The sequence below is a fragment of the Platichthys flesus genome, chromosome 24 (genome assembly GCF_949316205.1).
Source record: "Platichthys flesus chromosome 24, fPlaFle2.1, whole genome shotgun sequence".
NCBI classification, from domain to species: domain Eukaryota; kingdom Metazoa; phylum Chordata; class Actinopteri; order Pleuronectiformes; family Pleuronectidae; genus Platichthys; species Platichthys flesus.
Genome location: NC_084968.1, coordinates 414,561 through 427,614, shown reverse-complemented (window position 1 = coordinate 427,614; position 13,054 = coordinate 414,561). Strand labels below are relative to the sequence as shown.

The window sequence follows — 13,054 nt, the reverse complement described above, 5'->3', positions numbered from 1 at the left end:
TTACATTTTTGCCCAACTTTATTTTAGTACAAGAGGGTTTTGAGACTAGAATTACCGCCAAATGCTTGAAAGCGTTTACAGCTTTTCATATTACAGGAAAAAATTCTCACAATCTCCCCTTTTGTTCTGTTTGAATAATGGAAAGAAATATGTTTTGCAAAACATATTTACCATCCCCTATGTTCATATATAAACTACCTGTAATTGCTATGCAAATACCGATTATGACAGTATGAAAACAAAGCAATTGTCAATATCAAGGTTTTGTTTAAGTTCATTGCAAATTTTAAACAATTCCAAAATCAAGTGTTTGAATCCAAGTGATATAATGAAGATACTCCCTAGAGACATTCCAGAGATATTCAGGTATTTAATTCATGAGATTGAAATGGAATGACAGATAATCTGAAAATATGTTGCGTGTGGTCACAGCTCCAGCGTTCGATAAAACACAAATACCATGTAAACATGCAGGAGAAAATTTAAAAATTGTATACTTTTGTCTTCAATGACTGCTGCTGTTCTGGAGTATTTAAAAAAAAAAATGGGTGTGCAGACTGCGCTACATCCTTACAATGATTTCCGAACAGACTTATAAAAGAACCCCTTACTTCCAGGTTTGGAGAAGTCATCATCAGGTCCGGTGCCAGGAGTGTCGGTTTGTCCAATCCACTGCTCAAAGCCAAACACATCATTATTCTCATTTAGTGTTGTCCAGCCACACAGGTCATCAAGAGAGTCGAAATCGCAGCCAGAAACACAAGCTGTGGACAAAACGATCAATTAATGAGACAGCAATATTTGTTGTGTGTGCATGTGTGTGTGTGTGCGTGCTTGAAAACTCACAGGGACATGCTCCTTCAGTTATGACAATGTTGTCCAAAGCCGAATCACAGGATGAGGAGAAGCCTCTCTGAGCTTCTAATACGATCTAGAGAAACAGAGAGAAAATAACTCACCCTATAGACACATGATTAATGCTCATAGTCCCTTCTCTGTGTGGAAGGAGCACCTTGAACATGCCTTCCTTCACATTTTCTGTTTGCCCGTTTTTGGGAAATATGGAAATTATTTAAAATTTGCACTACAGTTAGATGAAACCTTTACTATTGTCAATTGCTTTGTTGTCATACTGTTGTAATAGGTGTTATCAATAGCAATAACAAGTATTTCTATATATGAACAAAAGGTATGGTAAATGTTGTTATATTCCACTCTTCTAGTCTAACCCTAGCCCTAGACTAAGGAGAAAACCACACATTAATTGTGTATTGGACAGGCATTACAGTGGATGTCGAAAAGGTTTTTGTTATTCTGTAGATGTATCTCAATGTTTAAATTCTGACCATGGAATTTTTATTATATACCAATGTCAGAATATAATTAAAAAGCAACGGTTAGCATGAGAATTAATGCTTAAAGTTGTTTCTCTCCAATTCTCCAAATTAATTTGGAAAATAAAACAATTCAGTTTCTGTCAAAGCACTGCAGATGGGTGATTCTCGATGTAAGCACAACTGCACCAATTGAATATAGGAAAAGTACATTTATTTTTAAGGTGATGAAATGATTAACAGTTTCAGACTTAAATGAAGTGCATCTGTCTGTAGACTGTATGCTATTTAGATATATAACATTTTATACCTAACTGTATAATGTTTCAACAATTTTTTCTTCTCGGCCAAATTACCTTACAGTTATTAGTTGCCCCCTTGGCCACTGTCAGCTATACTGTAAGTATCCATTCTTTATTTTTAAAGCAACATCTAAAATGACACTTACAGTGACGCTCTGACTACCAGGTTTGGGCACAGTGATGGAGCCCTTCAGCCAAGAAGGACTCTGGATTCCAGTTTTTTTCCAGACCTCTTCCTCTTCATTGAGGCTCTTGACCAGAACCCTTAACACATTCCGATCATCTGAGCCGTACATGTAGTATCGAAACTGGACACAGATCTGAGATGCCGATGATGAGAGGGCTGGGCTCAGCAGACGAGCTTTCTGCCTATTTGCCACATTGTCACACTCATGGTAGATAAAGAATCCATCTGCAGACAGAAATAGACAGCATCTGTGCCATTTGATTCCAAATCAGAATTCTGTGTATCCACCCTCGAAATTGAAATTCACCGTAATCATGGCCTGAGAGTTAATGAAGTAAATGTACAGAAAGGAAATATTTGTTTTAAACCAGAAGTTCAGGACTGACTTCCATCAGGGTAGTCTCCGCTTGGTCCGGTTCCCTCTGTTGGTGTTTGACCTTTATGTCGGGTCCAGTCACTTTTGTCTGCGGTGTCCTGTATGAAGCTGCAGAATGGGTGACTGTCCTGGTTAAAGTCACAGGAAGTCAGCACTTTGGCTGGAGGAACACAAACACAACACACAGACACAAGACAAATGATTATTACAGGCTTAGGGGTGAAGAGCAGCAATTCCATGTCATGTCAATGCAATATCATGTCATCTACCACCCAAATAATTGGGGGTTAGTGTGTTGTGAAAGTGATATATGTAAAGTGTGTACATCTGTGATATGGGGCTTGGTCAGATCAAACAATATGTTCAGGAACCTGAAACAGATTAATAGCTATATCTGTATCTACATCTACATTTCTTGCTGTCTCTCTGTATATACATATATGCCCTTAACTGGTTTAAATCGTATTTTTCTGATCGCTCCCAATTTGTGCAAATTAATGATGAGTCATCTGTGCGCACCAAAGTTAATCATGGTGTTCCACAGGGCTCTGTGCTCGGCCCAATTTTATTCTCATTATATATGCTTCCACTAGGAAACATTATCAGGACACACTCGGTAAATTTCCACTGCTATGCGGATGACACCCAGTTATATTTGTCAATAAAACCTGAAGAAAGTAATCAATTAACTAAACTTCGAACATGTCTCAAGGACATAAAAACCTGGATGACCCGCAATTTTCTCTTATTAAACTCAGACAAAACAGAGGTTATAATACTTGGCCCCAAACACCTTAGAGATGCATTATCTAATGATATAGCTGCGCTAGACGACATTGCCCTTGCTTCCAATGAAACAGTCAGGAACTTGGGAGTGATCTTCGATCCTGATTTATCCTTTAATAGTCACTTAAAACAAATTTCGAGGACCGCTTTTTTCCACTTGCGTAATATTTCAAAAATTAGACATGTCCTTTCACAAAAAGATGCAGAAAAACTAGTCCACGCCTTTGTTACATCGAGACTGGACTATTGTAATTCATTATTATCAGGCTCCAGCAGGAAGTCGTTAAAGACTCTACAGCTTGTCCAAAATGCTGCAGCACGTGTCCTGACGAGAACAAAGAGAAGAGAGCACATTTCTCCAATATTAGCATCGCTACACTGGCTTCCAGTTAAATCTAGAATAGAATTTAAAATTCTCCACCTCACCTTCAAGGCCCTTAATAATATAGCGCCTTTATACCTTAAAGAGCTGTTAATACCTTATAAACCCACTAGAGCACTCCGCTCCCAGAATTCAAGCCTACTTGTCGTCCCTAAATTCTCTAAAAGTAGAGTAGGAGCCAGAGCTTTTAGCCATCAAGCCCCTCGGCTGTGGAATAATCTACCACTTTCAGTTCGGGAGGCAGTCACCATCTGTTCGTTTAAAAGTAGGCTCAAAACCTTCCTTTTTGATAAAGCTTATAGTTAGAGCTAATTAGTGCGCCAGAACGTTACTTGTTCTATTTTATGACACATGACACACGGAGCTTCTCTTTCCAGCTTCTCCTTCCTCTTCTCCATCCCTATCCCCCTTCCCCGGAATCCCTTTGCTTTATCACCCGCAGATCCAGGGCCTCTGTGGCCGCACCATGGATTACGGTTTGTGGATCGCGCACCGGGGGTCGCGGTGTTGGATCCAGTGTGGCGGATTCTGAGTCATGTGGGCTGATCGTGGTGCTGGTGGCGGACCCTGTGTCGCGTTGGCATTGGGCACGGGCGGTGGACCAGGACCGCAGTGGTGGCTTGTGATGGGTCCTCCTGGTGGGTGGCGGTGGACGGTGACTGAGGACTGAAGTGGCGTCTGGTCTGGATGGTGGATCGTGGTCTAGATGGTTGCTGAGCATGGACTGTGCTTCATCATTGCTGCTAGAGACTTTGATTATTGATGATGTTCTCCTGCACGTGGCATCTATTGCACTTCTGTCCGTCCTGGGAGAGGGATCCCTCACATGTGGCTCTCTCTGAGGTTTCTACGTATTTTTACCCTGTTAAAAGGGTTTTTTGTAGTTTTTCCTTACTCTTGCTGAGGGTTAAGGACAGAGGATGTCACACCCTGTTAAAGCCCTATGAGATGAATTGTAATTTGTGAATATGGGCTATACAAATAAAATTTGATTAAATTTGATTGATTGATATATGTATATATAATCTGTGTGTTGATATATACATATATCAACACACAGATAACAAATTGTGAAAGTGTTTGTTTATCATTGAGAGTGAAGATAAGAGCTGTACAGAGGTAAAGTCCACATCATCTCAATAACAATGTTATAGAAAAAGTTCATTCCAAGCTTAAATCAAATAGTTAACTTAACGTTATTCAATTAGTCAGCCATTTAATAAGTGTGTATAGGTCTTTAACTTATTTGTTTTTAAACTGTTTTGCCTATTGTATTCCAAGGGGTTTGATTTGTGGACTCATCTTAAGCTTACTGGATGGCTCTTAATATTCTTTCATTTTGGTTTTATCTTCTCTTATTGTTGTTTTATTGGTTCTTTATTAACTTTAATACTGTTTTTATGGTCACTTATTGTACACCACTTTGGTCAACTATGGGTGTATAAAATGTGCATTAGAAATTAATTTGATTTATGATTTTGGTTTGATTTGAACATGTTTTGAGGATTCAAACAATAAATTGGATGAACAACACAACCTACCATCTTCTCTTTGTGTGTCCTGCAGACTGTAAAAGATAAGAAGACATAGGACAATATTCAAGTTAAAGGTGGGTTCAAAGTTATAGTAAGGCGCAGACACGTAAAATGGCCATGAAAACAAATGGTAAACAAACTGTTATAAAGACTTATCAAGTCTATCTAACCAAGGCCACATACTATTTCACATTGTGACCCTGTAACCTTTCTCTAAAAGTAAGTACAGTTAAGACTTATCTAGTCTTAATAACCACTAAAAGTGATTTTCACTACACGCTACATTCAAAAATTTACAAAGCACTTCTCTATGCATTGCTTTTTGTGTTACACATAATTCACATTATTACATGACAGTGATCAGTGATCAGTGTCTTGCTTAAGGACACATCGGCATGCATACTGGAGGAGCAGGGATCAAACAATCAACCTTTTGATTCATAAATAAGCTGCTCATCATCCTGCACCACATGTTGCTCAAATTTAGACATCGATATCTAAATATAACCAAGGTTGAATATATTTGAAAAAGTTTAACAATCGAGTTAAGTCAAGAGTATAAGAATACAAATTTAAAATGGAACATAAAGTGTAGATTTAACTGAATGACTGTTAGATGACATATAAATGAATGATATTACGTAATTAAAAAATATGTGATCCTGTGTTTACCAATCAAGACCAAATACTACATTAGATTGTGACCATGTAACCTCTAAAAGTAAGTACAGTTAAGTCCCAGAAACTAAAAAAGCACAACATTTTGATATTATGAGAGTCTAAGAAATAGTTTACATAATTAGATTTGTCTTAAATTATGAATTCATTTAGTATCTATTTATTATACCATCCTAGGGGACTGACTCACCTTTGCTGTGCCCAGCCTGCTCTGCAGCAACACATCCATAGGAGCAAAATTGGAAATTGTAATGTGTCCATGGCTAACCATTAGTTAGATCAGAAAAGACAGCAGAGACAAGAACAGAGCTCTATATAGAGGGCTCGGATAGGTCAGGGGAGTGCTGTGTGGAAAAAGGGTGGGTGGGTGGGGTGGATGCTGAATTGCTGCATTACTTGATGTTGCAAAATGTGTAAATGAGTAACTATGAGTGATAGGGACAGGGTGTATTCTCTTTGGGTGTGACTTTGTGGATGTAAATCTGAGCCTGTGTGTGTGTGTGTGTGTGTGTGTGTGTGTGTGTGTGTGTGTGTGTTTGTGTGTGTGTGTGTGTGTGTGTGTGTGCTTTCTGACCTCTTGGCAGTTCACAGGCTGGGTGGGGATGCCCATCAAACACTAAATTATGAATAAAAACTTGTACTTTAAGACATAATAAAGTTTATTGTGTTATAAACAGAATACTTTGATCACATGGACACACCATTTCAGCATGTACTGTACATTGAAAAGGGTTTGCCGTAATCATTAAAAAACAATATTACCATCAGAATAAACATACAGTGACTCAGGCCTTTTATCAGGCATCAATGCCTTCTGAAGACCGTCAAAATTAGTGGACTGCTAACGATGGACTCCAAGCAAAGGCATATAACACACAAGTATGATCTGACAGCCCTTACTGTCATTCTGTATTAGGCACAGTTGACCTACTACAGCCTAGCAGGGCTAGTTTAAATGATCCTTATACAGAATGACTGGACAAAAACATCTGTTGACATACATTTTTTTGTGGGGTTAAATGTGGCCAAAATGTGGTCGTTCAAAATCAAAATATGACCATCAGTCCAGGCAAAAATGCCTCCCAAAGGAAATAAGATATGTAACAGCTGAGCTCCACTATTTAGAATGTCCAGTAATATATAATTAAATAAATAACTCCTACATGTGGTTCATTAAGACATTTACATTATTTAGCCTCAGCTTGTTTGATATATTTGTTTGTCAACATCAGCAGCCTGAGCAACGCAGACATACAGACAGGTGAGCTACAATGTCACAGTGAACCATGTGTACCCAAAAAAGTGTTAAATGTCATCCGTTTACCGTTTACATCCAACAACATATTCACTTCTATGGTAGCAGATGGAACATGGAGCAAACTTAAAAGACAAAATTCACATCATATAAGTTTTTCTCAAATAAGGTTTCTGTCATTTTAGATTTTAATTCTTATGTTATTATAGGTGTGGTTGCTATTTTTAATTTCTTTTTCAATGTGTGTCATGTGTCCACCGACATTCTAGACATTCTGGGCCGGCTGATCGTAGTAGGAATGACGGATCCTTTGTCGCGTTGGAGTGAGATAATGGTGCTGGACCACGACTGAGGTGGCAGCTGATGATGGATCTTAATAAGTGGCAGTGGACAATGAATCTGGACTAAAGTGGATCCGATCTTGATGATGGATCATGATCTTGCTGGCTGCTGACAATAGACTATGATTGCAGCAGGACTGCTTGATATATAGTATTGAAGTTATCCTTCAAAATGTTTACCCTCATCAATGCTGCTAAAAACTTTAATCTAGATGATGTTTTCCTACACTTGACATTTATTGCACGTCTGTCCGTCCTGGGAGAGGGATCCATCACATGTGCCTATCTCTGAGGTTTCTATTTATTTTTACCCTGTTAAAAGGTCTTTTTGTAGTTTTTCCTTACTCCTGCTGACGGTTAAGTACAGAGGATGTCTCACCATGTTAAAGCCCTATGAGAAAAATTGTGATTTGTGAATATGGGCTATACAAATCAAATTTGATTGATTGATTGATTGAAATATAGCAGCATAACTAAGAGCAGGTCTAAGACAAGCCTGGACCGGCTCAAACTATAAGCTTTTTCGTAAAAGAAGGTTTTAAGCCTACTCTTAAACGTAAAGATGGTGTTTGCCCCCCCGAACTGAAAGTGGGAGATGATTCCATTGGAGAGGAGCTTGTTAGATGAAAGCTCTGGTTCACACTCTACTTTAGATACTTTAAGGACGACACATCTCTAGGTCGTCCTTAATGCCAGGTTCACACCGGACGCTGAAGCGCAGCGCCAAGCCTTAAATAACAGCTGGCTCCCATCCACTCCCATGTTAAACCTTTGTGCTGGTCACACCGGAGGCTGTAGCACCGCGCTGCGCCAAGGCTGCTTCGCGCCATGCAGCGATCGTTTCGGCGTCAAGTCTATTTCTTGCGCTTGACGCGAGCGTATCGCGCCAGGAAAAATCGTTTAAAAATGATTTTAAACGATATTGATGACATATTTTATATGATATAAATGATTCCCCTTCTGTTGTCCTGGAGTTTTAATTTTACCAATGACATTATTAAATGTCCCCCTCTGCCCATCCACTACAGCCACACAAGCAGTGATAAAGATAAGAAGAGAGAGGGGGGGGGGGGCTACATGTTGTATAAAGACAACACCAAGAAAGACAAATGTTGGGATGCTGTTGCTTAATGTTGGAGCAACAAGTAAGTATATGCTTGAATACTACTGGATCAACGGGTGATATTATTAGCGCTGCCCGGTCGTTCAGCTTCGCTTCAGCGTCTGGTGTGAAAAGCCAAGCGCGGCGCGATAGGGATTAGCACGGCGCGTCGCCTCCGCATTCTCTGTTCCTCTTTCAAAATGAATGCGCTGTCAATGTCTTCTAAAACAGACTCAAATGCAGCATCTACACATCTCAGCTCTCCAGCGGCAGGCATTCAACCTAAGCGCACTTTGATGACGTGGTTGATTACGTTACCGTTGATCATCTGTCCATCATCTTATGAAGCCCGCCCTGACAATCTGATTGGCCCGGTCGGGCATAATTTCTCCCCAACGGAACGACTCCAGACCGAACTTCCCGACCTCAAATGTTGTGGGCGGGGCTAAATTCTTCTGGCATCCAGGCTAGGTCTAGTGGGTTGACAAGGTACTATCAGCTCTTTGAGGTATAATGGTACCATTTTAGTCCTCGAAGTGAGGGGGAGAATTTTAAATTCTATTCTAGATTTAACTGGAAGCCAGTGTAGTGAAGCTGATACAGGAGAAATGTGGTCTCTTTTCATGGTTCTTATCAGGACACGTGCTGCAGCCTTTTGGACAAGCTGCAGTGTCTTTAACGACTTACTGCTGGAGCCTGATAATAAGGAATAACACTAATCAAGTCTGGATTTAACAAAGGCGTTGACTTGTCATCAGACATGACGCCTGATGACTGGTAAGTGTATGAGACTGTCAGCTATTTTGACCTGTGCACTGGACTCACACATCTAGCTGATATGGAAGCATCCCCATTGTCTCCCTATTAGGTCCACTTAAAAGAACACTTCTTAAATAGGTTAAGACCCGAACTCTCCAGTGTCGACGAAATCACCAAGCGGAACACGCTGAAGACAGCGTACAGCAAAAGAATGAGCAGCAGCAGAATCATCAACCGGACAAGACTGACAACGTACAGCTGACACTGTTATCAGCTTTCACAGGTCCAAGTCAGAGGGAAGGCAGAGGAAAAGGACAAGGTCGTGGCCATGGAGGAAAAGGAGGGGAGGTCAGTATGACTCATAGCTATAATAATTATAATAATATTACACTTTTTATTTATAGAGCACTTTTCATGATACTCAAAGACGTTTTACAACATTCAAAGTTTAGCATAAAAAGTATCACAATATAATCAAAGAGCATATATAAAACATTCACATTAAAAGCCATTCTTAAAAGATGAGGTGTGATTAAAGTTTTGCACAAGGTAAGGTCACTAGAGTCACGGATGGCGGTTTGGCGGTTTGAGTTCCAGAGGGAGAGGGCGGCTTCGGAGAAGGCTCTGTCGCCTCAAAAGAGAGGTTGCTATCAAACAAGACTTCGAGGTTGCGGATGTGTGGGGAGGGAGAGAGAGTGGAGTTGTCGATGGTGAGGCAGATGCTCTGATTGTTTTTAATGAAGGATCTGGGACCAATGAGGATTATGTCCAATTTGTCACAGTTTAACTTGAGGAAGTTGTTTTGCATCAAGGATTTAATATCAGTGAGGCTGTTTGTCAGGGGGCAGCGAGTAGCAGTGATGATAGATTTATTGTAGTGGAGACGTCATCAGCGTAGTATTGAAAGCTCTTTATACCTCAAAGAGCTGATAGTACCTTATCAACCCGCTAGAGCACTGCTCTCCCAAAATGCAGGTTTACTTGTCATCCCTAAAGTCTATAAAAGTAGAGTATGAGCCAGAGCTTTCTGCTATCAAGCTCCTCTCCTATGGAATCCTCTCCCACTTTCAGTTCGGGAGGCAGACACCATCTGTAGGTTTTATAGATAAAGCTTATAGTTAGAGCTGGTCCAGGCTTCTCTTGTCTTGTCATATGTATACCTGACAGAGAGTCACACCTCCACCGAACCCAGTATTCCTCGATCCCTAAATAGCAATATCTTTTTTAATGATAAAATTCAAACTATTAGAAATAAAATCAACCATCTCCTGCCCTCAATTGGCACTAATACCCTCCCAACAACAGAGATCTCAGAAACGGCTGAGAATCCTACCCATTACTTAGACAGCTTCTCTCTGATCACCCGTGATCAGTTTACCAAATTAATCTCAGGTTCTAAACCAACAACCTGTATCTTAGATCCCATTCCTACCAAATTACTTAAAGAAATTCTGCCCCTAATTTATAGTTCGTTACTTAACATTATCAATCTGTCATTATCATCAGGTTATGTACCACAGTCTTTTAAAATAGCTGTCATCAAACCCCTACTCAAAAAACCCACCCTAGACCCAGAGGTTTTAGCCAATTACAGACCAATATCTAACCTCCCCTTCATTTCTAAAATCTTAGAAAAAGTGGTAGCCAATCAGCTGTGTGAGTTTCTCCAGGAAAATAATATATATGAAGACTTTCAATCGGGGTTTAGAGCCAATCACAGTACAGAGACAGCCTTGGCAAAAGTCACTAATGACCTTTTAATAGCCTCAGATCAGGGACTTGTGTCTGTCCTCGTTCTGTTAGATCTCAGAGTAGCATTCGACACAAATGACCATCAAATTGTATTACAAAGACTAAAACAGTTAATTAACATTAATGGAACCGCCCTTAACTGGTTTAAATCGTATTTTTCTGATCGCTCCCAATTTGTGCAAATTAATGATAAGTCACTGTGCGCACCAAAGTTAATCATGGTGTTCCACAGGGCTCTGTCTTCAGCCCAATTTTATTCTCATTATATATGCTTCCACTAGGAAACATTATCAGGACACACTCTGTAAATTTCCACTGCTATGCGGATGACACCCAGTTATATTTGTCAATAAAACCTGAACAAAGTAATCAATAAACTAAACTTCGAACATGTCTCAAGGACATAAAAACCTGGATGACCAGCAATTTTCTCTTATTAAACTCAGACAAAACAGAGGTTATAATACTTGGCCCCAAACACCTTAGAGATGCATTATCTAATGATATAGCTGCGGTAGACGACATTGCCCTTGCTTCCAATGAAACAGTCAGGAACTTGGTAGTGATCTTCGATCCTGATTTATCCTTTAATAGTCACTTAAAACAAATTTCTAGGACCGCTTTTTTCCACTTGCGTAATATTTCAAAAATTAGACATGTCCTTTCACAAAAAGATGCAGAAAAACTAGTCCACGCCTTTGTTACATCGAGACTGGACTATTGTAATTCATTATTATCAGGCTCCAGCAGGAAGTCGTTAAAAACTCTACAGCTTGTCCAAAATGCCGCAGCACGTGTCCTGACGAGAACAAAGAGAAGAGAGCACATTTCTCCAATATTAGCATCGCTACCCTGGCTTCCAGTTAAATCTAGAACAGAATTTAAAATTCTCCTCCTCACCTTCAAGGCCCTTAATAATATAGCGCCTTTATACCTTAAGAGCTGTTAATACCTTATAAACCCACTAGAGCACTCCGCTCCCAGAATTCAAGCCTACTTGTCGTCCCTAAATTCTCTAAAAGTAGAGTAAGAGCCAGAGCTTTTAGCCATCAAGCCCCTCGGCTGTGGAATAATCTACCACTTTCAGTTCGGGAGGCAGTCACCATCTGTTCGTTTAAAAGTAGGCTCAAAACCATCCTTTTTGATAAAGCTTATAGTTAGAGCTAATTAGTGCGCCAGAACGTTACTTGTTCTATTTTATGACACATGACACACGGAGCTTCTCTTTCCAGCTTCTCCTTCCTCTTCTCCATCCCTATCCCCCTTCCCCGGAATCCCTTTGCTTTATCACCCGCAGAACCAGGGTCTCTGTGGCCGCACCATGGATTACGGTTTGTGGATCGCGCACCGGGGGTCGCGGTGTTGGATCCAGTGTGGCGGATTCTGAGTCATGTGGGCTGATCGTGGTGCTGGTGGCGGACCCTGTGTCGCGTTGGCATTGGGCACGGGCGGTGGACCAGGACCGCGGTGGTGGCTTGTGATGGGTCCTCCTGGTGGGCGGCGGTGGACGGTGACTGAGGACTGGAGTGGAGTCTGGTCTGGATGGTGGATCGTGGTCTAGATGGTTGCTGAGCATGGACTGTGCTTGCAGCGGGACTGCTTGGCATGTCATGTTGGGGTTGTCCTTCGGGATGTCTACCCTTATCAATGCTGCTAGAGACTTTGATTATTGATGATGTTGTCCTGCATGTGGCATCTATTGCACTTCTGTCCGTCCTGGGAGAGGGATCCCTCACATGTGGCTCTCTCTGAGGTTTCTACATATTTTTACCCTGTCTTTTGTAGTTTTTCCTTACTCTTGCTGAGGGTTAAGGACAGAGGATGTCACACCCTGTTAAAGCCCTATGAGATGAATTGTAATTTGTGAATATGGGCTATACAAATAAAATTTGATTGATTGATTGATTGATTTCATGCACAGACATTTCCTGTGCAATGTGCTGTTGTGCAATAGTGCTTAAAAAGTTTTACCATGGAAAGGCACTTTAGGCACTCAATAAATTTGATTATCAAATATTATCAAAATAATATATAAAACATGAATATTTAGAATATTAATATTAAATGGGTTAGGGTTAGGGTTACTTTAACTGGTTAAAGTTGTCTTGCGTGGCACCACCCTTCAAAGAAGGGAAAAGATAGCCAATTTATTGATTAAGATTTGTCTCATTTAGATCTAGTTCAATTAGAAATCTCAATATTTTACCATTAAAGATTATATAATGAACAATGAATATTATGGAGTTCTTAACAGTGTAAGGGTTG

The 13,054-nt window shown here is 40.3% G+C and overlaps 1 protein-coding gene across 1 annotated transcript in view; it reads right to left on the bottom strand.

The window, feature by feature from the left end:
• Positions 1–5,842, bottom strand: part of zanl (zonadhesin, like) — a 45,899-nt gene extending 40,057 nt beyond the window's left edge. The window contains exons 1-6 of the mRNA XM_062384256.1: positions 5,771–5,842; positions 4,909–4,934; positions 2,210–2,359; positions 1,783–2,048; positions 847–931; positions 612–764 (exon numbers count right to left, since the gene is read on the bottom strand). Coding sequence (XP_062240240.1) covers positions 612–764; positions 847–931; positions 1,783–2,048; positions 2,210–2,359; positions 4,909–4,934; positions 5,771–5,841 — 751 coding nt within the window. The 5' untranslated portion in view covers position 5,842. The remainder of the gene's footprint in view (positions 1–611; positions 765–846; positions 932–1,782; positions 2,049–2,209; positions 2,360–4,908; positions 4,935–5,770) is intronic.
• Between the last annotated feature and the right edge of the window lie 7,212 nt (positions 5,843–13,054).